We start from the raw sequence: 25119 nt of genomic DNA, 5'->3' as shown, positions 1-25119 counted from the left end.
GCTGGACGCCAGCCCCTGCTTCTGCAGCATGCTGCTTTCCGGGCTCTCTCCCTGCCCCTCACTCGTTGGGTCCTCACGGCTGCCTTGAGTGACTGGACCGGGTCTGCCTTACAGACGTACAAACAGACTCCGGGCTCACTAAAAGCCAGGCTGGGGTCCAGAGCCTCGGGTCCCTGAGGGAGGCACAGCCTGCTTCAGAGACAGTGCCCCCAAAAGGCCAGCCTGGGTGAAATGACAAGCCTTTATCATTGGCCAAGTTCCTGACCCCCTCAGCCCCGAGGACATAGGGCAGGGCCAGCCTTGTGGCCTCAGTCTGGACTGTCCAGCAGGGGATTAAATATGAATTGTCTCTGCCTGGTCTCCTGCAGGCCCCGGAGGGCCACCTGCTTCCGTGGCGTGGGGTGAACATTGCAGGCAGAGTGGTCAGTGCCTCCGGGTAGGGGTGTTGGTTCAGCCCCCAGACCCTGCACTAGGCCTCAGAGCCCCTGTTCAGAAGGAGAAGGCTTGGGGACAGCAGGGTGCTGGGAAGCTGAACTTAGTGACCCGATGCCAGGTCGGGAGCTGGCCCCTGAGCTCTGCCTGTGCCCCCGACGCTCAGCTCAGGTGTCACAGCCAGCAGCACATCACTGGCCTGCCCAGCAGCCAGGGTAATGAACAGCCCCCTGCCCGGGGACCCTCACCTGCCCGGGTGTTCACGTCCTGCTTGGCTTAAGGCTACTCCATCTCTCAAAACTAACAAACTGAAATCCAAAGTGATTTTCCTTTTACCCAGGGAACTTTTAGAATTTCTGAGAACATGCCAAGTCAGTGAGCGTGTGTGGAAGTGTTTTGACAGACGCTCCCCAAACGCTCACCCATGTGAGCCGTCGTCCGAACTCTCGCAGCATTTTTGTCGTTTTCACACGGCGTCAGGTGGAGCTCCTGCCCGTGGTCACCTGCCCGGCTGGTGGTGGGCCTTCGGCTCCGGCTCCCTCGCACCTGCCGGGCACCGGTCAGGCCTCCGGCTGATTCCCCAAGACGGAACGCAAGGGGGCGCAGGGGAGGACACCCCAGGGGCGGCCCCACTCACCGGCCCCGTTTCCCCAGTGATCTGCTACCTGGCCACGTTCCAGCTGGAGGAACTCGGCTTTCAGCTCTTCTGTGACATCGTCAGGTCCCAGCCCGTGGACAAGATGCGCAAGGTGAGCTCTGCGGTTTCTTCCTAAACCCAAGGGCAAAGGCGTCCCAGCCAGCGCCGACCTCGCACTCTCTGGCTCGTTGTAATGGAAGAGACTCTGCTGGGTTTAGGTGCCCTCTCATTTCTGCAGACACCCTCGTTTTGTCCCTGGGGGATTCGACTCCCATCCCTCAGGGTCCTGGTGGGTGGTGAGTCTGGGCCTCTGGAGCCTTCCCTTCTCTCTGTGACCAAGCTCCTCCCTCCAAGAGAGGCTGTGCCGCCTGGGGGCTGAGGGGCAGGCAAGGGGGTGGGTCCGAGTGGACCCTGAGGATTGGCGTCCATCGGGGGAGGCTGCGGACCAATCTTCTGCCCTGCCGTGGCCCCTCCTGTGGCCCGAGCCTGAGGCCCACCGTTCTTCAGTGGCCAGCCCCCGTGGAGCACTTGCTGCGGGCCAGGCTTCGTCCGTGAGCATTTCTTGTTCCATCCTCACAATGACCCAGGGAGGTCGTCCTACAAGGCATCCATCCCACAGCTGAGGGAACTGAGGCACAGAGAGGTTGGGTGACTCACCCAATACCACTCAGCAAGTGAGTAGCAGAGCCCTTTCTTGGACCAGGCTTTTAACCACTGGCTTGCTCCTTCTTACTGGGCTTGGAGGGCCGTCACCAGACCAGGACAGCGACTCCTGGAGAAGAGCGGGGATATCACAGGCCCGGGGAGTGCCCTGGGGCCTCTCCCAGAAGAAACAGCAGGCTCTGCGGTGACAGTTCGGTGGGAGTGGCGGGGGGGGGGGGGGGGGGGGGGGAGGGACCCCCCAGGGGCCCCACCCCCCAGAGATGTGGCACTGGAGACTCACAGGTACCTTGGCCACCTAACAAGGGAAAGAGAAAGTGCTGGCCCAAGGCCGTGATTTGTGTTTAATGATGGGATTTCCTACCTACATGTAAACAAGCAATTCACGGGGATAAACATTTGCATAGTTATCTTAAACACAGTCTTCATCTTTCTAAGAAAAAGACAAATTGTAGGCATTTTCTGAGAGGTGTCTGGAGGTGCCCAGGGCCGGCTCCCCAGGCTGAGCTGCCGATGCTCAGTTCACGCTCTGCTCTCAGAGGCCTCAGATTCTTGGTGATTGTTGAACAAGGGGGTCTATGTGTCATCTTGCACTGGGTCCCGCAGTGCAGGAGCTGGCCCTAGACCAACCTTGGCCTGAAGAACCCAGAGGGGGCGGCACAGGACCCTCCTGGGGCTGCCCCACAACGCAGACCCAGGACAGGTACACAGAGAGCTGGCCACACACGGCGAGCCTAGGGCCCCCAGTGCAGGTGGCTGGGTGTTACCTCCCTGGAGATTTTCTGGAAGAGATTCATGGAAACTGCCCCCACAAACTCCGACAGGAGCTGGGGAGCTGCAGGGGTGGGGCGGCACCCTCTGCAGGGCCTTCTCTCCCCTGCCCACGCCCTCCCCGCCCCCCCCCCCCCGCCCCGTCCCATTGGGGCCACCCACCTCCAGCCTCTAGAGGAGAGGTCAGCCTGGGCCTTGAAGACAGGGTGCAAGCTGTTAGGGACAGGATGGCAGCCCTGGGGCCTCCCTGGGGAAGCCCCCCACAGCCCACCGTGGTCAGCAGTGACGAGGTGGTAGTGAGCTCAGCGTGCCCAGGCTGGTTCTCGGGCAGCCTTGGCCGTGGTCTCTGCCAGACACAGTGCTGGATGTGGCTGCAGCTGGCCTGTCCCTCCAGGGGCAGTAGCAATCCTCTGGCTCCAATGACCCCCGCTCACACGCTGGAGTCCTCCAGAGGGCCGGAGAACTCACCCCAGGACCCCGCCCCCACACCTGGTGAGAATGGGGGCCTCACTGTGGAGAGCTCTCTCCAGGGGTGTGGGCAGGCCATCCCTGGGTGGGGGCAGCACACCAGCTGAGATGCTGAGTGGGCGGGGGGATGGAGCAGCAAGGAGCACTGGCCAGGAGCAAGAGGAGCAGAGACCCCAAGGCCGGATAGCGGGGCACCGACTGCCCCTTCCGGCAGGAAAGGGTAAAGGCTGAGAGACAGCCATGCAATGGGGAGGGCAGGAGACAGGCCGTGGCTGGGCGGCTGGCAGCTGGGCAGCGGGCAGTGGCCACCCTGGGGAGGCCAGTGACAGCAGCCGGGGTCCTGTCCTTGTGCCTGGTGCCCCCACTGCTCAGCCGCTCCATTCACAGCAGCTGCAAGGGCCCGGGCATCATGCCCACCACGCACAGCATGCAGCAAACACCGACTCCAGACCCGGAAGCCCCGGGAGTAAGGCCCTCCCAGCCCTTGGCAGGCGTTGGGCCCAAATCCACGGGCGGTGCTGGGGTGGAGCCCAAAGGCCCACAGCGGGAACCCACCTGCTGACTCCCTCCCTCCCCAGTAAACTCCCTGTTCCCAAGGCTCACAGCTCAAGGGTGTGCTTTTAGGGACCCAGATGGAGGCATCATGTTTCCTGTGTCCACACAAAGCTCTCCTGGGGGGCTCCAGCGTGTGGCCTCCCTGGTTTTCTGGGAGGCTGGTTTGAATGGTCTGTAGTGGTCCCCTTGACTAGACAAGGCCCTGCAAGCCCGGGTGTGGTTTCGTCTGGGTGGATGCCCTCCTGCAGAACAGTCCCCCAGCAGGCCCCGGGCGTGGCTGCCCCTCGGAGGAGGGCTGGGGCGGGGGGGGGGGGGTGCTGAGCTTCACCTCAGCTGTGCTGACAGCCACGTCCTGGGGCCACAGCCAGCCCCCTCTGCAGAAGCACACCTCCCTCTCCCCCAGGCAGCCAGCCTCCATGAGAAGCTAAACTGGACTGTCTTCTAGAACCAGATCTGTTAGACTTGAGGGCCAGGACTGGAAAACAGCCTGCAGGGCCCTCGGCCGCTAGAAGTTCCTGCTGTGGCGGGGTCTGGGCCGTCCCAGGGAGAACCTCCTCAGTCCCTTCCAGGGGCCGGGTGGGCAGGTCACTCCTGGGGCCCACCCACTGGCACTGTTCTGGGCAAGCAGGGGCAAAGTGCACCTCTATTCCTGGAATTCCGGAGCCCAGAGGGGATGCAGGCCGCTATCCATCTGTCCCCACCAAGAACTCTCCAGAAGTGGGGTGTGGGCCTTCCAGGTCCTGGGCAGGTAGCTCAGGCACAGGGTCCCCACCAGCAGGGACGTGCCCTGCTGGGCAGGGACACGCCCCAGGACTGGAGTGGGCTGCCCTGAACGCCCAGAGGCCGTGAGCAGAAGCCAGCGTGGCCAGGGGCAGCGCCCCAGCACAGGCACCCCAGCCCAGCATGGGGGCAGGCGAGCAGGGCTCGGGGAGGGAGGGTCTTTCCCGAGGGGCCTGCTGCCCTGGCGTGGACAGTGGTTTCCTTGCCCCCTGCCCCCTGGGCACTGGCTTTCCTGTGAGGGGCACTGTGGGCTTCACCAGGTTGGGGAGGGGTTCTGGTGCCGAGGCCCCCCCTCAATGGTTCCTACTTCTCCCTCAGTTCCTGGGGTTCTTCTTCAACCCCTTAAACCTGTGCTCATGGATCACAGATGAGTGGAGCCTCATCTACGAGACAGCCTATGTGCGAGAGAACTGGATCGGCCCCCTGATGAGGTGGGACAGGCCGGAGCCTCCCTGCACTCCACTCCCCGAAGCCACCCTCTTGTCCCTGCGCCCCATAACAAGCTCGGCCAAATCCCGGCTTCACCCGTGCAGGCCGGGACCCACGGGCAGAAGGACCAGCACTGTGGCCTGGCCCTGCCCTTGGCCTCCACGAGAGGCTACTGGGGTCAGGGTGAAGCTGGCCCTGCGGTGTTTCCCTTCTGATAGGGCTGGGGGAGCCGCCTGGTTTTCCTGGGGACAGACAGACTGTTTGGGCACAAGCAGACCGCTTTAGGTACCAGCAGTGTGCTGGAGAGCCAGAGGCCCGGGGGGAGGAGCCCTTCTGTGGGAGGGAAAACCATGGCCCTGAGGTGGAGGGGTGGCCCTGGAGCTGCCGTTTCCCTGGAAGAAAGCCCTCAGTCCAAGCCAGGCTGGATTCACTGCCCATCCACAGGACTGCCACTAGGGCCCGGGCCCTCGGGGCCCAGAGAGCCACCTGTGGGGTCAGCCTTGGTCCAGGGTGCCCGCCACCCACCTCAGCACTGCCATATGCAGCCCCATCCCAGACCCGCCCTGCCCCTCCGGAAACCTCACCCCCCTCAGAAGTGCCCTTCCTTCCTCTGATGGCCGTGGCCCTCGAGCTGGGCCAGGAGCTATACAAACCATGCTGTCTGTCCTCAGGGGAACCCCACCGGCCAGGCTGCTGATGGGAACTGGGCCCGCCTGCGGTGTAGGGCACAGACCCCTGCTCCAGGGCACCGGCACCCCAAGGCTCCATCCTGCTCCCGTAGCCCCTTCCCCACCTGTCACCAGCAGCACAGCTCCAGGAACATTCCAGACATCTCCAGCTTCTCTGGGCCTCCTTGCACTGGGCCTTCCGCTCGGGCCCAGATTAGCTCTGTGTCCCTCCCGCTGCTGCTCCTCAGGCCCCTGGATTCCTGCCGCTGGGGCCTCTCTGTCCCTGTCCTCCCAACTCCCCACGTAGCAGCATGGCTTGTGACCACAGTGCTGCTGGCCTTGTTCTCTCACCTGTCTGCGTGACTCAGGGCGCAGCTGGTACAGTGCCCGGGGCATAGCTGGCCCTCAGTGGAGTGGTTGTTGCTTCCATTATCAGCCCGCACCCTAGGTGGACCCAGGGTGTCTTGGGTCCTTTGGTTCCCCAGGGCCGTGCCCTCGTCGACCTTCTCCCGAAGGCCATGCCCTAGTTGGCCTGCTTCTCCTGAGGGCGGTGCCCTGGTTGGCCTTAGGAAGTGGCCCTAAGTGGCTGCTCTTGCCTTTGCCTTCAAGATGGCAGCCGGAAGTCCAGAAGCTGATCAACCAGCTAGAGGAAGTGTTGGCCAATCGGTCCGTTGTTTCCAAGACCAAGGCCAAGGTCACAGAGCCCAAGGAGTTCAACCTGACTGTCCCCAGACCCCGCTCCATTCCAGTGCCTGAGCCAGTCCCTGTCGTGGCCAAATCCAAACCAGTAAGTGCAGACATTTGCGGTGAGCACGGCCCATCCAAGCTGGGAGAGTGGACTCTGTGAGCCAGGGGCAGGCTGGGCTCTTCCCAGGTGCACTGGACCAGACCAGGAGCATTTGGTGACCCCACGTCTCTGTGGGGGAAGCCCAGCTGACCTGGGGCCTGCCCAGTGAGTTCCTGTGCTCCACATCCTAAGGTCTGGTCAGCAGAGATGAAGTGAGGCTGTGGGGCCACAGGGCTCAAACCTGTCCGGACGTGGCATCTAGACCATGCTTGTAACCTGATGTGACATAGGTCTCCCTCTCTATTAAATAGCACATGTGTAGCTCACAGTATGCTCTTCAGTACTACTCAGGTCACGGGCAGGTGATAATGTCTGTCTGTGTGGCCCCATCATGTGGACCTGTCCCCACCCCAGGGCCTTTGCACGCCTGTCCCATCTGCCTAGAGCCTCTTCCTCTCCTTCTCCCTCTCTCTCTCCCCACTTTGCTGACTTCTGCCAGTCAGGATGCTTTGTATTGTAGGTAACAGAAAAAGGCAGCTCAAGCTGGTGCAGACCACAGAGGATGGGCTGACTCTTGGCTGAGTAGGTTAGGCCTCAGGCAGAGTTTGATCAGAGTTCTAGCTGTGCTTCTGTGGGTCACCTTTATCTTTGGGCAAACTTCCTTCATTGTAGCGACCCACCCAGGCCTTCCCCGTACTGTAAACCATCCAGGGCATGAGAGGACATCTAGGGCCAAGAATTCTGTAAGAGTACGATTAGACCAGCTCAGGCCAGCTCAGGCCGCACGCCTCCCCTCGAGCTGATCACCATGATTGGGGATGCTGTGTTCTGACTGATCCAAGTCTCTACCCCACACACTTGTGGTGGGGTCAGTTTCCCAGACCCAATCTGGTTTCCTCACAGAATTAAAGACCACATGGAAGGGGGTTGGGGTGCCGGGGGTCCCAGCCCACCCCCACCAACCTCAGGTCTCATGGCAACCTCTCTGCCCAGAGAGGTCCCTCGAGTATTCCAATGCTCCTTAGGCACACAGGGCAGAGGGCAATGAGTTAGGGTCTGGAGCTCAGGGGCTTCCAGGCTGTCCCTGCCCCACCCGCATGGACACTGCTCCCTCCAGGCTGGCGAGGGTCCCTGTGATGGGACCTTGTGGATGGCTCTCAGGCCACCCTGGTCTCTGCAGTTTCCATGCTATGGCCCCGCCCCCTCCCTGACCCTCATTTTCTGGGGCCCATGACACCTTCCTGGACTCACTTTCCCCTCCACACCTCCCCTTCCATCCCCTGCCCACTCAGTGGTCCTCTGCCCGTTCCCCCAGTGTCCACTGGACCTGACCCCATGCCTGGCCACCTCCCTTCTTGCTGCTGGCCCGCCGTCCTGCCTTTCCCTCCCCCGGATGGCCACCAGCACCCAGGGGATCCCACTCAGAGCCCAGCAGCCCCCCTCCCAGCCCTGCTTCTGCTGGCACGGGCACCACGGTCCACCCTCCTGTCCCCGGCACCGCCCTCTCTTCACCCATATCCCACTGGCCACCAGCCTGGCCCTTCTACACACCCCGGACACCATAGCCGCTGACCGCAGGCTTTCCTCCGGCCACCGCACCAGGTCCCCAGGAGCACCTACCAGCCGCCCAAGGAGCAGCAGCTGCTGGAGACGACCAAGAGACACAATCGCTGGAAGGCAGAGGTGAGGACCCACTGACGACGAGCCCTGCCTTCCTAGACCCTCTGGGGGGTGTTCTGTGAGGAGGTGGGGGACGGGGGAGGGGGGCAGAGGAAGAGCGGGAAGCTGGTCTGTGCCTTCGTCCCTCCCGAGGCCCAAGGGCGCCGGGGGGTGGCCAGTGGGGCCAGAGCCAAGTGCTGCCTCTTGCAGGAGCTGCTGCTCAGGGCGAACACGGAGGAGATGCGGTGCGCGGTGCCCAGGTCCCGCGGGGAGCCCCCGACGCAGGTAACACCCACCCTCCTCGCCCTGGGTCGGTCTTCACGGTGGCACTCTCCCACCACGTGGAACCGTCCCTCCCTGCGCCCTTTGAGCGGTGACGCGATGAGCCCCTTCTTTAGCCTGTCCGGTCTCTGCTCCCCAAGCCCGGGCGGGGCGGCAGGTGCAGATGTACCTCCAGATCCGCACGGGCGATCCACGCATCCCTCTCTGGGTGTTCCCACATTTCCATGCTGAGCACTTACTGTTTCCGTGAGAAAAAAAAAAAAAAAAAAGCCAAGGTAAGTTTGTCAATAAAGAAAAAGTAAAGGACGCAGGGCAAGGAAGGCCTGTTCGTGGTGGGCGCTCTGTCCAGAGGAGTGGGCCTGCCCTGCCCTCCCCACTGTGGGCTCCCCCTACCGCCGGTGGCAGCAGGGCGAGGCAGCGGTGCCCTGGCCCCCACGAGCAGTCGGGGCAGGCGGGGCATGGCCCTGGGGGTGTGCTGGCTGAGTTCCAGGGGGTGCTCGTCTACCCACCGCTCCGCACACTGGGGCTGTGGGGCCCCTCCTGGGAGCACCCCAGAGCAGCAGCAGGCAAGGAGCAACTTCCTAGCAGCCAGGAAGCCAGTCGTGGAAGCCAGTGCCAGGGAGCCACTCGGGGGACGGGCCCTGAACCCAGAGGTTCAAGCACCTGGGACCTGTGGTCCCCAGGCCTGGCCGGCCCCTGCACCCAGGAAAGGCCGGGGAGGGCATGGGAGACAGAAGTGTTGTCGTGGGACCCGTGAGCAGGGGGTGGGCTGGGAACACTCGGGTGGGCAGCTGGAGTGAGGACAGGGGAGTGCGTTGGCCCTCCCAGGGGTGCTGGGCCCACCATTCCCCCAGGGTGCATCCAAGGGCACCCAGTGGGCACAGGTGCTGGGCCTGATCCCCGCAGGTCTCCCAGAAGACTCTGCAGCCCCGACTCCTGCCCCGAATCCTTAAGACTCCAAAGCTGACCTTCTACAAGGTGAGGGGTGTTCCCGACCGGCCAGGTTGGGCACGGGGTGCCTGGTCTAGTCCCCTCTCCCTGGACACTCACTTCCTGGCCAGGTCTGTGCCCAGGGGATCAGATGGCCAGAGCTGGAGGTCCTGAGGGAGGCCCCACCCTAGGGGCCGGGGGGCAAGTGTGGGGAGTAGGGGAGCATTTGCTGGCCCGACTCTCCGCCACCAGCCACCAGACTGCAGCCGGCCCCTCCTGTCTCCTGCAGACCAACAACGTCCCTGTGAAGCTCAACACAGCTGCCATCCTGCGGGAAGGATCTCTATACCAGCGGCAGGTGGAGAAAGAGCTGGAGAGGTAGGCGGGCGGCTCCTCACCCTGTTCAGAGGAAGGGGTGCAGGGACGGCTCTCCTGGGAGAGGAGGAGGTTGCCAGCGGGGGGGGGGGAAGGCGGGGCCTGGTGGCTGTGGTGCTTTGGGGGTGCCACAGGCAGGCCAGCCTTAGGGTCACGGCTGCATCTGAAGAAGATGACCCGCTCAGTGAGGGAAACTGGGCAGAGGGCGGCTTAGCAGAAAGCTGGCCCAGCCCACACTTCTCTCAGGGTCACCTGCTCTTCAGAACCCCCTAAGGCCCCCCGCTGACCACCAGCGCCCCGGTCCCCTGTGCTTACCCCACGAGTTGGGCTGTGGGTGGGGTTTGGGTGGCTGACCAGGTGGATGAGAGGATGGGGACAGGCGGACGGTGGGGGGGGGACAGGCGGACGGTGGGTGGGGGACAGGCGGACGGTGAGTGGGGGACAGGTGCTATGGCCCGCGATGGGTGAACGGCTCCCCATGCCTGTGAGGCCACCGCACCCCCAGGGAACCCGTGCACACCCCCCCATGGCCAGCACAGGCCCCCACTCTTGTCCCCTCTCCCCAGGGTGGATAAGCTTGTGGACGGGGCCGGGGACTTCTCCGAGTTCCTCGAGTGGCAGAGGAAGGTGCAGGCGGAGGGCCGGGAGGAGCAGCTGGCCGCGAGCGAGTGCCACAGGCTGCAGGGGAAACTCAGCCACGAGGAGGCCATCCTGGCCCGGCAGCGCCTGGTGCAAGGGAACAAGGAGAAGGCCGACCAGAAGAAGGAGGAGGTGACGCAGCCTTGCGGGAGCAGCGGGAGTACCTGGGGGCCGGCTGGCGGGCTGTGGCAGCTCCTGTGGTCATGGCTTGTGGTCTGACCCCTAAGATCCACACAGTGGCTGTGGTTTCTCTTTCTGCACCTTCACGGGTTGGGGGCGGGGGTTGGAGGCTCTCTCAGTGGACAGCACTTCTGGTCCAGACTGCCCCCTGCCCCCACCAGGAGGGGCAGTGGGCCCACACATCCACACACGAAGGAGGACCTGAGGTTCTGGCGGAAACTTCTGGAAAGCCAACACATTTGCGTATGGCGTCCTCTCCCATAGGAGGGTCTGCAGGCATCTTCAGAAGCTTTAGACGTCTCAGTCCTGGCTCTGCCTCCTCCTAGGACGGGTGGCCTGGGTGGGGGACCCCAACCTGTGTTTCCCTGAAAGCCTGTTCTTTGCAGTGGCTCCCAAGTGGCCTGGGGTCCGCAGGCCTGACCTCGGTTCTGTCTGTCCCCAGATGTGTGCCCTTGGGGACTTGCATTGGGCAGGGGGAGGGGACCATGCTGGAAGTTCACTCGAAAATGCCCTTTGGATAACTTGTTTGTGTCTGTTTGTATTTGATGTTAGGGTTTGCTTTTCCTTCCTTCTTAGTGTACTTTTTCACAAATAGGAAGTCAAAGCGATCTGAAAAATAGACTCAGAGAAGCGTCATTTCTTGTAAGTCCCTTGCCACCTACGCACCTCAATTCTTATTTTCATTAACCTCTGGATCATCTTTCCTTAAAGCAAATACGTACACTTGTGTACAAATCCTTCCTTCCTCCCTTGTCCCTTACATAAAATGCCACGCCCCGCTTTGTCTGCAATGAGAAACACAGGGCCAGTTTTCCGTGTTTGTGGAGAGAGGTTTTCAAGGTAAGCTTCTAGAGGGGACATCACTAAGCCCCAGAGTAACTGAGAGCGGGGCTCGGTCCCCGCTGTTGGGCACGCAGTTTCCTCACCTTCCACGGGCAGCGTGTGCAGACCCCGGCAGAGTGTGCCGTGCTGAACTCAGAAATGTTCGCTCGTCTTGTAGGTGAGAAACAGTATCCCGGCAAGTTCTGATTTGCATTTCATTGATTATGTATGCCTTTGAGCGTGTTGCCATATATCTAAGAGCCATCTCTGTATCTCTTTCTGTGAACAACCTCTTCGTGCCTTTTGTCCGTTTTCTCGCAGCTCCACTGCGGCACGATGGACGAGTGAAACTCGTGTCTGTTGAAGGTCTGTCACAGGACGTTCGGATACACGTCCCATCGCGACGTGATTGTCACAATCGAGCAAATTGCTATATCGGTCCCCTCCCGCAGCCACCTCCTCCGCGTGTGGCAGGGACACTGGAGATCTCTCTTAGCAAATTTCATGTACACGTTCTTATGAACCGCAGTCCCCACCCTGTACATTAGGTCTCTGGAACGTACCCATCTTCTAACAGACCTCGCGCACTTGGACCATGCCCACGGCTCTGGTCTCTGCGACCACAATGTGGACCTTGTTAGATTCCACACATAAGTGAGATCCTACAGCAACTGTCCTATGCCAGGCTTATCTCACTTAACATAATATGTTCCCGGTTTACCCATGTTTTTGCAAATGGCAGGACTTCCTTCTGTTTTAGGGCTGCAGAGTGTTCTCGTATTCATCTCTGAAGGGACAATTAGGTTGTTGCCATGTCTTGGCTATTGTGAATGATGCTGCAGTGAACATGGGGGGTGCAGATATCTCCTCAAAACAGTGGTCTTATTTCCTTTGAATCTATATCAGAAGTGATATTTCTGGGTTCTAATTTTATTTTTATTTATTTATTTATTTATTTTTATTTTTTTGTCCTTATTTTATTTTATTTTTATTTTTTATTTTTTAAAATTTACATACAAATTATTATCATATAGTGCAACAATGATTTCAGGAGTAGATTCCTTAGTGCCCCTTACCCATTTAGCCCATTCCCCCCTCCCACAACCCCTCCAGTAACCCTCAGTTTGTTCTCCATATATAGGAGTCTCTTCTGTTTTGTCCCTCTCCCTGTTTTTATATTATTTTTATTTCCCTTCCCTTATGGTCATCTGTTTTGTCTCTTAAAGTCCTCATATGAGTGAAGTCATATGATTTTTGTTTTTCTCTAATTAATTTCACTTAGCGTAATACCCTCCAGTTCCATCCATGTAGTTGCAAATGACAAGATTTCATTCTTTTTGATTGCTGAGTAATACTCCATTGTATATATATATACACCACATTTTCTTTATCCATTCATCCATCGATTGACATTTGGGCTCTTTCCATACTTTGGCTATTGTCAATAGTGCTGCTATAAACATGGGGGTGCATGTGTCCCTTCGAAACGGCACACCTGTATCCCTTGGATAAATGCCTAGTAGTGCAATTGCTGGGTTGTAGGGTAGTTCTATTTTTAGTTTTTTGAGGAACCTCCATACTGCTTTCCAGAGTGGCTGCACCAGCTTGCACCAACAATGCAAAAGGGATCTTCTTTCTCCGCATCCTGGCCAACATCTGTTGTTGCCTGAGTTGTGAATGTTAGCCATTCTGACAGGTGTAAGGTGGTATCTCATTGTGGCTTTGATTTGTATTTCCCTGATGATGAGTGATGTTGAGCATTTTTTCATGTGTCGGTTGGCTCTGGGTTCTAATTTTAAAACTGGTAGTTCTGGGGGTACCTGGCTGGCTTAGCTCGTAGAGCATGTGACTCTTGATTTGAAGGTCCTGAGTTGGAACCCCACGTTGGGTGCAAAGATTACTTTTTAAAAACTGGTAATTCTATTTTTAATTTTTTCAGAAAAAATTAAAATACTTTTTTCCACAATGGCTGCACCAATTTACATTCCCACCAACGGTGCATAGAATTCCCTTTTCTCCACATCCTCACCAGCACTTGCTATCTTTTGACTTTTTTATGATAGCCATCCCAACAGGGGTGAGGTGGTATCTCATTGTGGTTTTGATTTGCATTTCCCTGATGATGAGTGGTTATGAGCATCTTTTCATGTGTCTGTTGGCACATGGAAAAGGTCTGTTTATCATCTTTGGAAAATGTTCAGGTCCTTTGCCCATTTTTTGGTCAGGTTATTTGGCTTTTTTGTTTGTTTTTTGTTTTGTTTTGTTTTGTTTTGTTTTGTTTTTTTGCTATTGAGTTGTAGGAGTACCTTATATGTTTTGGGTATTAACCCCTTATCAGATACATAGTTTGCAAATGATTTCTTCCATTCCATAGGTTGCCTTTTCATTTTGTTGGTTGTTTCCTTTGCTGTGCAGAAACCTTTTAGTTTGATGTAGTCCCAGTAGTTCATTTTTGTTCTTCTTGCCTGTGCTTTTGATGTCAAATCAAAAAAAAAAAGGGGGGGGGGCCGCCTGGGTGGCGCAGTCGGTTGAGCGTCCGACTTCAGCCAGGTCACGATCTCGCGTGATCTCGCGTGATCTCGCGTGAGTTCGAGCCCCGCGTCGGGCTCTGGGCTGATGGCTCAGAGCCTGGAGCCTGCTTCCGATTCTGTGTCTCCCTCTCTCTCTGCCCCTCCCCTTGTTCATGCTCTGTCTCTCTCTGTCCCAAAAATAAATAAACGTTGAAAAAAAAATTAAAAAAAAAAAAAGCTAAGACCAATATGAGGGAGTTTTCTCCTGTCTTCTTCTAGGAGTTTGTGATTTCAGGTCTTGTGTTTAAGTCTCTAATCCACTTTGAATTGATTTTTGTGTGTGGTGTAAAATAAGGGTCTAATTTCATTCTTGTGCGTGTGGATGTCTGGGTTTCCCAGCACCGTTTGTTGAAGACACAGTCCCTCCCCTGCTGAGTGGTCTCGGTGCCTTTGCCAAAGATCAGTTGAACATTTTCTAACAAGCTCTTAGCCTTCATTTCTTTGGTTTTGAAGAGTTCTTTACACAGTAGGGACAGTGACTTTTCATGATACAATGCAGATATTTCCTCCCAATCTGTCACTTGGCTTTGCTTGTGTGTTTTACCATGCAGACTAATCAATGTTTCCTTTTACTGTGCCTGGACTTTGAAGAGTGAGGAGAAAGGTTTTTCCCGTACCTGTGTTATAGAGCAATGCGCCTAGGTGTCCTCTAGTATTTATATTTCATTTTTACGTCTGGATCTCTAACCTGCGCCCAGTTTATGCTCATACGTGGTCTGAGGTCTGGATCGACTTCCATGACCACCCAACTGGGGCTCCCAATCCACGAATGCAGTACGTCTCTCCATTTATTTCAATCCTTTATTTCTTTCATCTGTGTTGTATAGTGTTTCGTTTTTAGCATTCAAGTCCTGTTCGTGTTCTGTTAGATTTGTGCCTAAGTGTTTCTTTTATTATTTTTGAGTAATTGTAAGTGGTGTTATATTTTTAATTCTGATGTCCATGTATCCGATGCTAGTATATTAAAGCGTAATTGACTTTTGTGTGTTGATCATCTATCTCAGGACCTTGCTGAACCACCTTATAATTTTTCTAGGACAAACAAGGCAGTTTGTCGTAGAGCCCTTGTAATTTTCTATGTAGACAATCATGTCATCTGTAAAGAACAGTTTATTTCTTAACTTCTGACCTACATTCCTGTCATTTGCTCCTCTAGCCTATTGCACTGGCTAGAACTTTCCAGTGCTGTGTTGAATAGGAAAGAGCCTACAGGGGTGCCTGGGCGGCTCAGGCGGTTAAGCATCTGACTTTGGCTCAGGTCATGAGCTCACGGTTTGTGGGTTCGAGCCCCTTGTCGGGCTCTTTGCTAACAACTTCTGATCCTCTGTCCCATCCTGCCCCCCTGCCCTTTGCATGTCTTACGTGTGGGGGATGCTGAGGAGGTGGGTACCACAAAGACGCTGGCAAGGCCTGAGGTGGCAGAGCTGGTCTGGGCAGATGGCATTCACAGTGCAGTGTGTCCCCCGCAAGCCTAGGCCTTCTCCTTGGTCCTGTGCTGCCCTCACACCTGCCCCCCACCCCGGTTCCGTGCACATTTATGGAGAGCCAGGAGACGCTGCCTCTTCCCCTCCCTCCCCGCTTCTCCACTGGCCCTGAGCTGTGTCTATGCTGTCCCCGAGGTGCAGCTGGGCAGGGGCCTTGGGACCCAGCAGGGCAGGCCTCCTCACCCACGGCGGTGGTTCATGGTTTGTTCTTTCTTTGCCCCTGGTCAGCTCACTTGAGATAAGACCCCTTGCAGATTTTGGCCACCCACCTCTTTTCACCTGTATTTCCACATAAGTATCTTCCCACTTATTACCAAGTTTTCGAAGGTACTTTCAACAATAAACTTTTTGCTTCGGAACAGTTTAAAGGGTTACAGAAAAGTTGCAAAGATGGTGCAGAGAGTTCCCGTTTCCTACCACCCAGCCGCCTCTGCTGGTGACGCCTTACCTCCCCACGCTGGCTTTGGGCCGCCACAGGGAGGCACCGCAAGCCTGACCAAGTTGTGGAGGCCACAGGTCCAAGGTCGAGGAGGGCGTGAGCTGGGCCATGCTCTCTGCTAAGCTCCCTGGGGAGGACCCTTCCTTGCCTCTTCCAGCTTCTGGAGACCCCAGAAACTCCTTGTGTGGCAGCCCCACCCCAGACTCTGTCTCCGTCCTCACATGGCCATGCGTCTGCATCTCTCTGCGTCCCTCTCTTCTTATGGACACTTGTCATTGGACTTAGGGCCCGCTCTAAACCCAGGATGATCGCATCCTGAGATCCTCACTTAATTGGATGTGAGATCACATTCTGAGGTTCCAGGTAGACGTGAATTTGGGGGAGGTGCTACCCACTACACCGCAGTATATTTGTCACAGCCAAGAAGCCAACGCTGGTATGTGACTTACTCGAACTCCACACTTTGCTTAGATTTCATCACATTTTCTCCCTATGAAGGCCCTTTTCCTGTCCCCGGACTCCACATCACATTTAACGGTCATGCCTCAGACTCTTCTTGGCTGTGGCAGTTTCTCAGACTTTCCTTGTTTTTGGTGACCCTGACAGTTTCAAGGAGAGCGGGTCAGGTATCCTGTTGGATGCCCCTCAGCTGGGGCGCGTCCGATGTTCCTCTCATGGTTAGATTGGGGTTGGGGTTTGGGGAGGAGGACCATCACAGCCTGTCAAGGGCACCTGCTGTCAACCAGCTCTTCACTGTGATGTTGACCTTGACCCCTTGGCCAAGGTCGTGCCTGGCTTTCTCTGCTGCAGTTAGTGTCCCCTTTCCACATAGCACCGTGCGGAAGGGGATCTCTAGGCAAAGCCTGCAGCCGGGGGGGGGGGTGACTACTGGGAATTCTGCTGCACAGGGGACTTCTCTCTTCTCCCCCGCTTTCTTGAATTCATTCCATCAACTCTTTCGGTGTGGACCCATGCATATTTATTTTACACTTTGTGTTATCAAAAGTGTTACTCCGTTGCAAGCTTTGGCCTTTGGGAGCCCCTTCAGGTTGACCTCCTGCGTCCCTCTGACTGCCCTGTGTCCTTCCTCACTTTAGGACACTAGAAGATGCACCAGGCTCACCTGGTGGTTTCTCTGTCCCAGCCCTGAAATAAGCTATTTCTCTGAGAGCCCTGGTTCCCTTTCTTAGAACCTGGGGCAAAACTGGACAAATCAAAAAGGATGGGCGACAGGCATTTTTGATATGTGCCAGCAAATTGTTTTACCAAAGGGTTACTTGGTGCCCAGTGTCTAAAGCTGAAGTCCAGGTGGCCTGCAAGCTGATTCTGCACTGACGGTGCAGCTGTAGATGAGCCCCCACTGCACAGACTGCCGGGGGCTGGGGGTCCCGGAGCCCCTGGCCACCCTGGGCCAGCGACAGAAGGCGTAAACCCCACACTGCGTTTTAGTATCTGGAGGACTGAAACCGTGATTCCGAATCGTTCACAATAGTGCCAAACTGGAAGCAGTCTGAGTGTCCCTCCACAGTAGAATGGATGAAAGCGTTGTGATATACCCCAAAAGGTACAGCCACAAAAATAAGCCACCTACAGTCCAGGGGATAACATGTACGAGGCTAATGAACGCAGCGCAGAGCCACAGAGGCAAGAGGCAACCAGACACAGGGGAGGATTCCAGTCGTGTGTGACAAAGCGGCAAAACCACACCCTGTCCTGTTGTTTAAGATTCTGACCTTCTAATAATAAAGATCACATGAACGTTTTAAAAAAAAAAGAAAAGAAAAAAAAAAACCTCTGACCTTTTGAAACAGCACGAGAAAGAAGAGTGGGGTGACCAGCAGGACGTGCCTGGGGGCTCATGTGACAGGGACCCTGAGGCTGGCACATCCTGGGCTCCACATGGCTTCAAAGCATTGAGCGCCCTCCTCTCTCAGGGGGAGTCTGGGGGCCGGGGAGAGGCTTCAGGGCAGACCCAGCGGCTCGGACTTGGTTTCCCCAGAACCACAGTGGAGGAAGGGGGGACACGAGGTGGAACTTCCCCAGTAGGCCTGACCTCCAGGGGACTCCCGGGAGCTGCTGAGCTCAGATCTGGGCTCCGGGGTGATGCAGGGTCACCTCATGCTGCTCCTGGGGCTGGGGGCAGCCCGGGGCAATGGGCCTGCTCCAGGGGGGACCCTGCGGCTCTGACCACGGTGGGTCGGTTGTGTGAGCAGACGGCGGAGCTGATGCAGCAGTGTGCTGAGAGGCGCCTCCAGGAGGAAAGGTCCATGAAGGAGCTGGTGCGGCGGGTGGCGGAGGTGCAGAAGAACGTGAAGGTGGCACAGACGAAGCTCCTGAGGGGCCGGCAGCAGATAGGTAGGGCGGGGGGCCAGGAACCACGAGGCCGCGCCCAGCTTTGCTCCCCCCGACCCCGGCTCGCGCCCCTGGCTAGCCTCCTGCCCTAAGTGAGCTGCTGCGGTTGCCAAGAGCCCAGTGCCCTGGAGGGAGGGCCGGGGTTGGGCAGGGCACCCTGCGGCCCCTCAGCACCCCCTTGCCCCTCAAGTCCAGGAGGTGATAGAGGAGAGCCGGGAGCTGCTGCAGCGCAGCGCAGAGGCCGCGGGGGAGGAGCAGAAGCGGCGCCGTGAGCTTATCTCTCAGCTGCGAGCCCTGGAGACACAGCCGGTGCGCCAGGGCAAGCTCGTGGACCTGACCCAGGTGAGGACCCGGCCCCACTGGGGGAAGCCTCCCCACGTCTTGCTGTGCCTGGCGTGGCCACGGGAGACCACGTTCAGCATGCCCACCGGGACCAAGGGAGGTCTGGCACCACCCCGGATCCAGCCGGCACGAGTGGCGTGCTCGACCATGGACGCCGCACCTGCCCTGCCAGAGGCCCGGGATCGGCCCAAGAGTTCACAGTCAAGTCAGGGAGACCTCTGGGGACAGGAGGCCAGGGTTTCTGGGAGTGGGCCAGGTGGCCTTCATGTTGAAGGAGGTCCCGGGACCCCCCCCCTCCCCGCAGGCCCAGGTGGGAAGGGCAGTGTAGGGAGAGCGCAGGTGTGCAAAGGCCGGATGAGTGGAGGCTGAGAGGAGAGAGCAGGTGCCTGGAGCCCCGTGTGAGCGGCACCCTGAGAGGCCAGGCTGGCATCTGCTGAGGTGGGAGCACCTCTGCAGGGCCCCGGGAGCTGGTGTGGGAGCCTGGCCTGATCCCAGGGGATGTGGGAAGTTCACAGGGCACTCTGCACGGCCCCCCGGGTCCTGACTCAGGGAGACAAGGCTGAGTTCCTTTTGGGCCCTACCTCAGTAGAGGGGCCTACAGGGCACCCAGCTGACATGTGCGGTCCCTGGAGGGAGGCCAAGCCTGGGGAGGCCCAATGGCAGGGATGCTGCACAGGTGCTACTGAGCAGGAAAGGCAGTCGCCCGGGCCCAGGGGCCAGACCGATGGAACTTGGGGGAGGGGCACCGGCGCTGGCGCAGAGGACAGCTCAGGGCATGGCAGGCGGCCGTGCGGGCTGGGTGTGGGCCTGACGCCCAGCTGCAGGCCTCCCCATCACCCTGCAGATCCCTGGGTATGGCCTGGAAGGGGAGATGTCTGTGGTGGAGCTTCGCGAGCGGCTGGCCCTGCTCAAGGAGACCCGGAGGCGCGAGGAGGAAGAGAAGCGAGACCAGATCATCCAGGGCAAGCGCGCCAGAAGCCAGGAACTGCAGAACGTGGTGGAACAGATCTCGCTGTGCCGCGCGGCCATGGGGAGGTCTGCAGCCTTGAGGTCAGTACCAGTGGCCCCAAGGGGCAGGCGACTGAGGCAGGAGCAAGGAGCGAGCCTGCCTTTGCGACCTCCCGGGTGGGTTCTACAACTACGTTCCACCCTTCTGCCCAGGCCATCCCCTTGCAGTAACTTCTCCCACCTCTACTATCTTATTAGCTAATCTTCAGACATACAAAAACGGCAGCAAAAATCATGCAACGATGGCCTGGATGCAGAATGATGGCATGTGGCTCATGAGCATGACCTTTGCCGTGTGTTTCATCTAGGTAGCTACTTACTCTGTCCCTGCAGAACCATCTGGAAGGAGCTGCAGGATTCAGACACTTCACTCCTAAACACTCCGGTGTGCATCTTCTGAAAAAAAATATTGTCCTGCATAACCACAGCATACTGACACAACTAGAAAATTAACATCATCTCAACATCCTGTCCGTATTCATGTTTCTCTAGCATCCCAAGGCTGTTCACTATAACTTTTTAAAATTTTTTAAAAGTTTATTTTGAGAGAGAGAGTGTGTGCATGCATGCGTGCGAGTGAGTTGGAGGCAGAGAGGGGAGAGAGAATCCCAAGCAGCGCCTGACGTGGGGCTCAGACTCACAAACTGTGAGATCATTGACCAGAGCTAAACCCAAGAGTCGATACAGTCGACAGTCACAAAACTCATCACTATTGGGGTGCCTGGGTGGCTCACTCAATTGAGTGTCTGACTTGATTTTGGTTCGTGTTGTGATCCCTGGGGGTTGGGATCGAGCCCCGTATCAGGTTCTAGGCTGAGCATGCAGCCTGTTTGGGATTCTTTCTCTCTCTCTCTCTCTCTCTCTCTCTCTCTCCCTCCCTCTGCCCCTCTCCATGGCTCAAGCACTCTCTTTCTCTTAAAATAAAAAATAAAAAAAAATCCGTCACTATCGATCCTGAGTGACTGCTGCTCTGGTTACAATTTGAGGAGGTCCTGTGACAGCTGTAGGGTAGGGGCTGCCCAGCTACAGCTGGCTGGCCACTCAGCAGGTCCCTAAGGTGTCATGTGCCGGGGACGTCTCACCACTTCCAGCTGCTAGACTCAGCCTGATAGACCACACACACAGTCTGGTTGGCGTTGGGGAGCCTCCAAGGGTCCAAACCCACTAACAAAGCTCCTGGAGCTCTCTGCGTGTAGCCAGACCTCCTGGCATGAATCCACCAGGACCATTTTAGTGCACAGTCTGACTGGAGCCAGCCAAGCAGGGATGGTGGCCGAGCATGTGAACAGCACCTCCACATGCCCTGATGCTGTGAAGTGCCCCTAAACCAAAGCCAAAGGGGAACAATCTGTATAATGAGGTCTCATTTTGGAAGGAAGAATGACCTAGTATGATAGAGATCTGCAAAGATATTAGCGGCTACCTCTAGGCAAGAGAGTGGCAAGGAGGCACAAGATAAAAGAGGGTTTTCACTTTTTTGCTCCAAATACCTACGTAGCCAATATACATGAGATACATTTTTGAAACGTCAAGTACAAAGGGCAAGGTAGAGGCGCTGGGGGGACGTCACCCCAGAGGTCCTTGGAGAGCCTCTCCCCTCTGCACCTAAAACACCCCCATTGACCTGTGGTCGGGACCCCTCCTAAGCCCGCCCTGTCCACCGCCCAGGTGGGAGGAGAGGAAAGCTCGGTCCGCGGCCCCGGCGGCGCCCTCCCAGGACGAGCGCGTGCTCGAGCTGCAGCGCAAGGTCGAGGAGAAGGCGGCCGAGCGCCGCCGGCAGGCGGCCCTGCTGCGGGTACCGGCGCCGCGGGCCGCGCATCGCAAGCCACGGGTGAGTCCCGGGAGCGGGCGGGGAGGCTGGGGGCGCGGCGTCCCGGGTCGGGGAGGGGCTTGGCGACGCGCGGGCGGGGGCGTGGGGGGAGGGCGGATCGGTGGGCGGCGGCCCCGGCCCGCGCAGACAGCCCTGGGCGCCCGCCCGCAGGCGCAGCTGGAGGCGCAGCACTGGCTGGAGCTGGAGCAGAGCCGGGAGCGCCGGCTGCGGGCGCTGCAGCGGAGCGGCTCGGTCTGCGGGCACGCGCGCCGCCTGGAGGCCGCCTGAGCCCGGGAGGGCGCGCCCCCAGGAGCCCCGCGAATCCCGCCCGAATAAAGCGTGCGGCCGGCGGTGTGCGCCTCCTCTTCCTGTGTCGCGCGCCCCCTCCACGCCTTCTTCCTGCTCCGCGCCCTGACCTGCCCCGGAGTCCGCTTGCCCCAGACCAGGGTTGCCAGATAAAATGCAAGACGCCCAGTTATTGCGTAGGACAAACTCTCAAAGTATCCGTTCTTTATCTGCAATTCAAATTTATCTGGCTGTCCTGTATTTTCTGTGCTAGATCTGACCACCCTTGCCTTAGATCCCAGGGCAAGCCCCTCCCCTTTGTGGAGCTCCCAGAGCCACCTCTGCAAGTGAAAACTTGGAATTCCCACTCTGCCTGGAGTCCGGTGGCTTAACTTGTGTGGTTGCACGTGTGCATTTGGTTGGAGAAGTGGCTGGAATGCTTGAGCCACTGGGAAATGGCCTGTCTCATAATTTGTCTCAAGCAAACCTCATTGCCGCCTTGGGGGGAGGGGACCCACGGGGATGCAGGAACTGTCCCCTACCTCCCATTCTGCTGATGAGGCCAGCAGTGCTCGAAGAGGTCAAGTAACCAGCCCCAAAAGCCTTGACCCACAGCTAAGTCTGTGTGACTTTAGAGCACCACCCAGCCTTCTCCAGCATCACCAAGGGGACGTGGTGATTAGAGCCACTGACATCCGCCCACACCAGGACACATCCATTCTCTTGGTTCCTCTGGATCCAGTGCCAGACTGGAGAGGGCATGGCCTTGAGGACAGGCTGGCCGAGTGACAGCCTGCTGGTGAAATGCAGAATCATGAAAAAAGCACAATGTGCTGCAGCTCCCAGGAAGGACAGAGAATGGGGGGGGGGGGGGGGGGGGGGGGGTCAGGGAGGGGCTGGAAACAGCCAGGTAGATAGATGTCCAAGAGAGAGATCTCCTCAAACCTGACATCCTCCTGGACCCCAGCACACATTCAGACCAGGAGGATGGGCACACTGAAGTGACAAGGACAGACACCAGAGTTCTCCCTGAATATTCTGACTATCAGAACCCCAGGACTTTCTTTCCCATGTTGGTAAAGAGAAATTTCCCACCTCCCTGTCAAAAAAAGCTGAGGGGTGGGGGCGCCTGGGTGGCTCAGTCGGTTGAGCGTTCGACTTCAGCTCAGGTCACAATCTCACTGTTGGTGAGTTCGAGCCCCGGGTCGGGCTCTGTGCTGACAGCTCGGGGCCTGGAGCCTGCTTTGGTTTCTGTGTCTTCCTCTCTGCTCCTCCCCTGCTCACACTCTGTCTCTCTCTCAAAAATAAATAAAGATTAAAAAAAACTTTTTTTTAAAAAGCTGAGGGGCAGAATAAATTTCATTTAAAGAGATAAACACAACATTTCTCCTATCCTGTGTGATGTGTTATTCAAACCCATTTCTACGACCTGTCCAGAGAGTCCCTCAGGAGCTCCGAGAGTTTCAAAGGATGAATTAATTATTAGGTCTCATCTGGCAGTCCACAGGTAGGGTGGCCTTCAGGATGTGCCTGATGCAGGAGTTCTGTCTCCAGGCTGGGAGCGGCTCCAGCCTCACAACATCCAGAGGAAGAAGGGTCATCTCTCCCTGGTAGCCAGCTCAGGAGGGTTCTCTGTCCTTGAAGCCTTGTGCGAACATCTGCTCCAGTCTCACTGGCCTGAATCGAACATGCTCTGCCGACCCAGATCCCAGGGTGGCAGAAGGTCCATATGGGTGCCCAGAGCAGGCTCCGTGGCAGGAGGGGAGGATAGCCCTTCACACCTCTCAGATGGATTCCTGGAGCAGAGGGAAGAGGTACTAGCCCAACACATTTGTGGTGCTGCTGGCAGCGATGCTGGTTGGCAGTCCACACCAAGGTCCTTACCTGCCCTCTGGGACCAGGCAGCAGCTCAGAGCTGCCTTGAGGGTACATGGGACTCCTGCCCCATGCAAACCCAGGTGGAAACAGGCCTTGGGCCATCCCGAGTTTGTAGCCTGAGGGCAGGCCTCGGGTCATGGATTAATGGCAAAATGTGTCCAGTCTCCAGGTTCCTTGCCTTGTGACCTCCCATCAGGAAGCACTCTGTGTCCCTCGGCACCTGAGTCTGGGCTGACTCACTTTGGCCTGTAAGTGCCAGCTTTGAGGCTGGGCCTCCTGTGGCGTCCGAGCTCCCTCCTGTTCTCTTAGAACCCTGCCCAGCCCCAATGTGAGCATGTCCGGGGTGGCCTGCTGGGATGAGACACTATATGAGGACAGCCACTTGTCCCAGCGGAAGCCCTCCCCGCCCGTCCTGCAAACCAGCAGAACCCGACATGTGAGGCCAGCCAGAACCGGAACACTCCCCCTGCCCCCACTAACTTGTAGCTTCCTTGGCAACAGTAAATGCCTATTTGTTCAAAGCACTGAGCTTTGGGGTTTGTTCAGAAACAACAGCTGTCTGACCGACCCTCCAGAGCTGATGGCCTTCATTTACTGAGGCCTCCCCTACCTGCGTGAGCCCTTTTGAGAGAGAACCAAACGGCCCCTGGAAAGAGGACCAGCCAGGAGAGATCAGGTCCAGCAGATGCTGAGAAAGCACTCTCTGGACCACCCAGGGAATTCACATCCTGCTTCAGTGTAATTTCTGCACAAGTACAGCCAGAAGACCCTCACTGACAGTACCTGAAACTCACTTGGGCTGGGGTTCTTTTGAGATAGTTAACGAGCAGATTCTCAGACCTCATCCACGGGGATTTGGCTGGTCTGATGCCCAGGAATCTACATTTAGCTGTGTGGCACTTGGAAACAATAAGGTCCCAGTCTCTTCTCTAAGCTAGAAATATTCAGGGCCACAGGCATTATCTGTGAGGGAGCCAGGGATGTCCACACCACAAGTTCAGTGCCAAGTGATGTTTGCAGGGAACTTGAAAGCAGCTCCTGAGCATGAAAAGTGATATTTGTTGTAACTTTGTTTTTCAATATCACATCGTTTATTTTTCACTAACTTCAAATTTTGTTTCGATTTTTTTTTTTTAGGTAGGCTCTGCACCCAGCGTGCAGCCAAACGCCGGGCTTGAACTGATGACCCTGAGATCAAGACGTGAACTGAGATCAAGAGTCAGACTCTTGATGGTTCAGTCGATTGAGTGTCTAACTTGATTTTGGCTTGGGTCATGATCCCAGGGTAGTGGGATCAAGCTCTATATCAGGCTCCACACTGAAAGCCTGCTTAAGATTCTTGCTCTCTCCCTCTGCCCCTCTTCCCCAATTGCACTCTCTTTCTCTCTAAAGTAAAACATAATAAAAATTTAAAGAGTCAAGATGTTTAACCAACTGAGTCAGCGAGGCGCCCCAACTTTTTTTATTCTTTTAAGTAGGCTCCACGTTCAGTGTGGGGTTCAAACTCATCGCCCTGAGATCAAGAGTCACATGTTCTACAACTGAGCCAGCCAGATGCTCCCAGCATCACACTACCTGATGTATTAAAGTTACAAATAGAAAACCCTAGCAATTCTTTAGGCTGTGAAATTCAAGTTACTAATCTTATCTATAAATCTATAACTATCATTTTGATTAGCTGTGTATGGTTGGTTCCACTCCTTTAACATTTTAAATTACATTTTAACATGCAGAATCTAAACTTCTTTTTTTATCATTTCCGTTGTCTGCCTTATCAAGTATTTAAAAAGTCTGGGGCGCCTGGGTGGCTCAGTTGGTTAAGCGTCCAACTTCAGCTCAGGTCATGATCTCACGGTTCGTTGTTGGAGCACCACATC

The 25119-nt window shown here is 56.9% G+C and overlaps 1 protein-coding gene across 4 annotated transcripts in view; it reads left to right on the top strand.

The window, feature by feature from the left end:
* Window positions 1-21641, top strand: part of CFAP99 (cilia and flagella associated protein 99) — a 46959-nt gene extending 25318 nt beyond the window's left edge. Inside the window, exons 4-16 of one of the 4 annotated variants that reach the window (XM_040489493.1) lie at window positions 1087-1181; window positions 4622-4734; window positions 6010-6187; window positions 7790-7870; window positions 8057-8131; window positions 9035-9106; window positions 9348-9436; window positions 10000-10204; window positions 17781-17922; window positions 18110-18261; window positions 19106-19311; window positions 20938-21100; window positions 21251-21641. In XM_040489493.1, the coding sequence (XP_040345427.1) occupies window positions 1087-1181; window positions 4622-4734; window positions 6010-6187; window positions 7790-7870; window positions 8057-8131; window positions 9035-9106; window positions 9348-9436; window positions 10000-10204; window positions 17781-17922; window positions 18110-18261; window positions 19106-19311; window positions 20938-21100; window positions 21251-21367 (1688 nt within the window). In that variant the 3' untranslated portion in view covers window positions 21368-21641. Of the gene's footprint in view, window positions 1-407; window positions 1182-4621; window positions 4735-6009; window positions 6188-7789; window positions 7871-8056; window positions 8132-9034; window positions 9107-9347; window positions 9437-9999; window positions 10205-17780; window positions 17923-18109; window positions 18262-19105; window positions 19312-19602; window positions 20116-20937; window positions 21101-21250 lie in introns of those variants that run through there. The other 3 variants (XM_040489477.1, XM_040489468.1, XM_040489487.1) reach the window with 3 other exon arrangements.
* Window positions 21642-25119: the final 3478 nt, after the last annotated feature.

Source organism: Herpailurus yagouaroundi, unplaced genomic scaffold, assembly GCF_014898765.1.
Source record: "Herpailurus yagouaroundi ecotype Mexico unplaced genomic scaffold, PumYag 28, whole genome shotgun sequence".
Classification (NCBI taxonomy): Eukaryota; Metazoa; Chordata; class Mammalia; order Carnivora; family Felidae; genus Herpailurus; species Herpailurus yagouaroundi.
The sequence above is the reverse complement of the archived record's forward strand: the minus strand, read 5'-3'. Positions and strand labels throughout refer to the sequence as shown.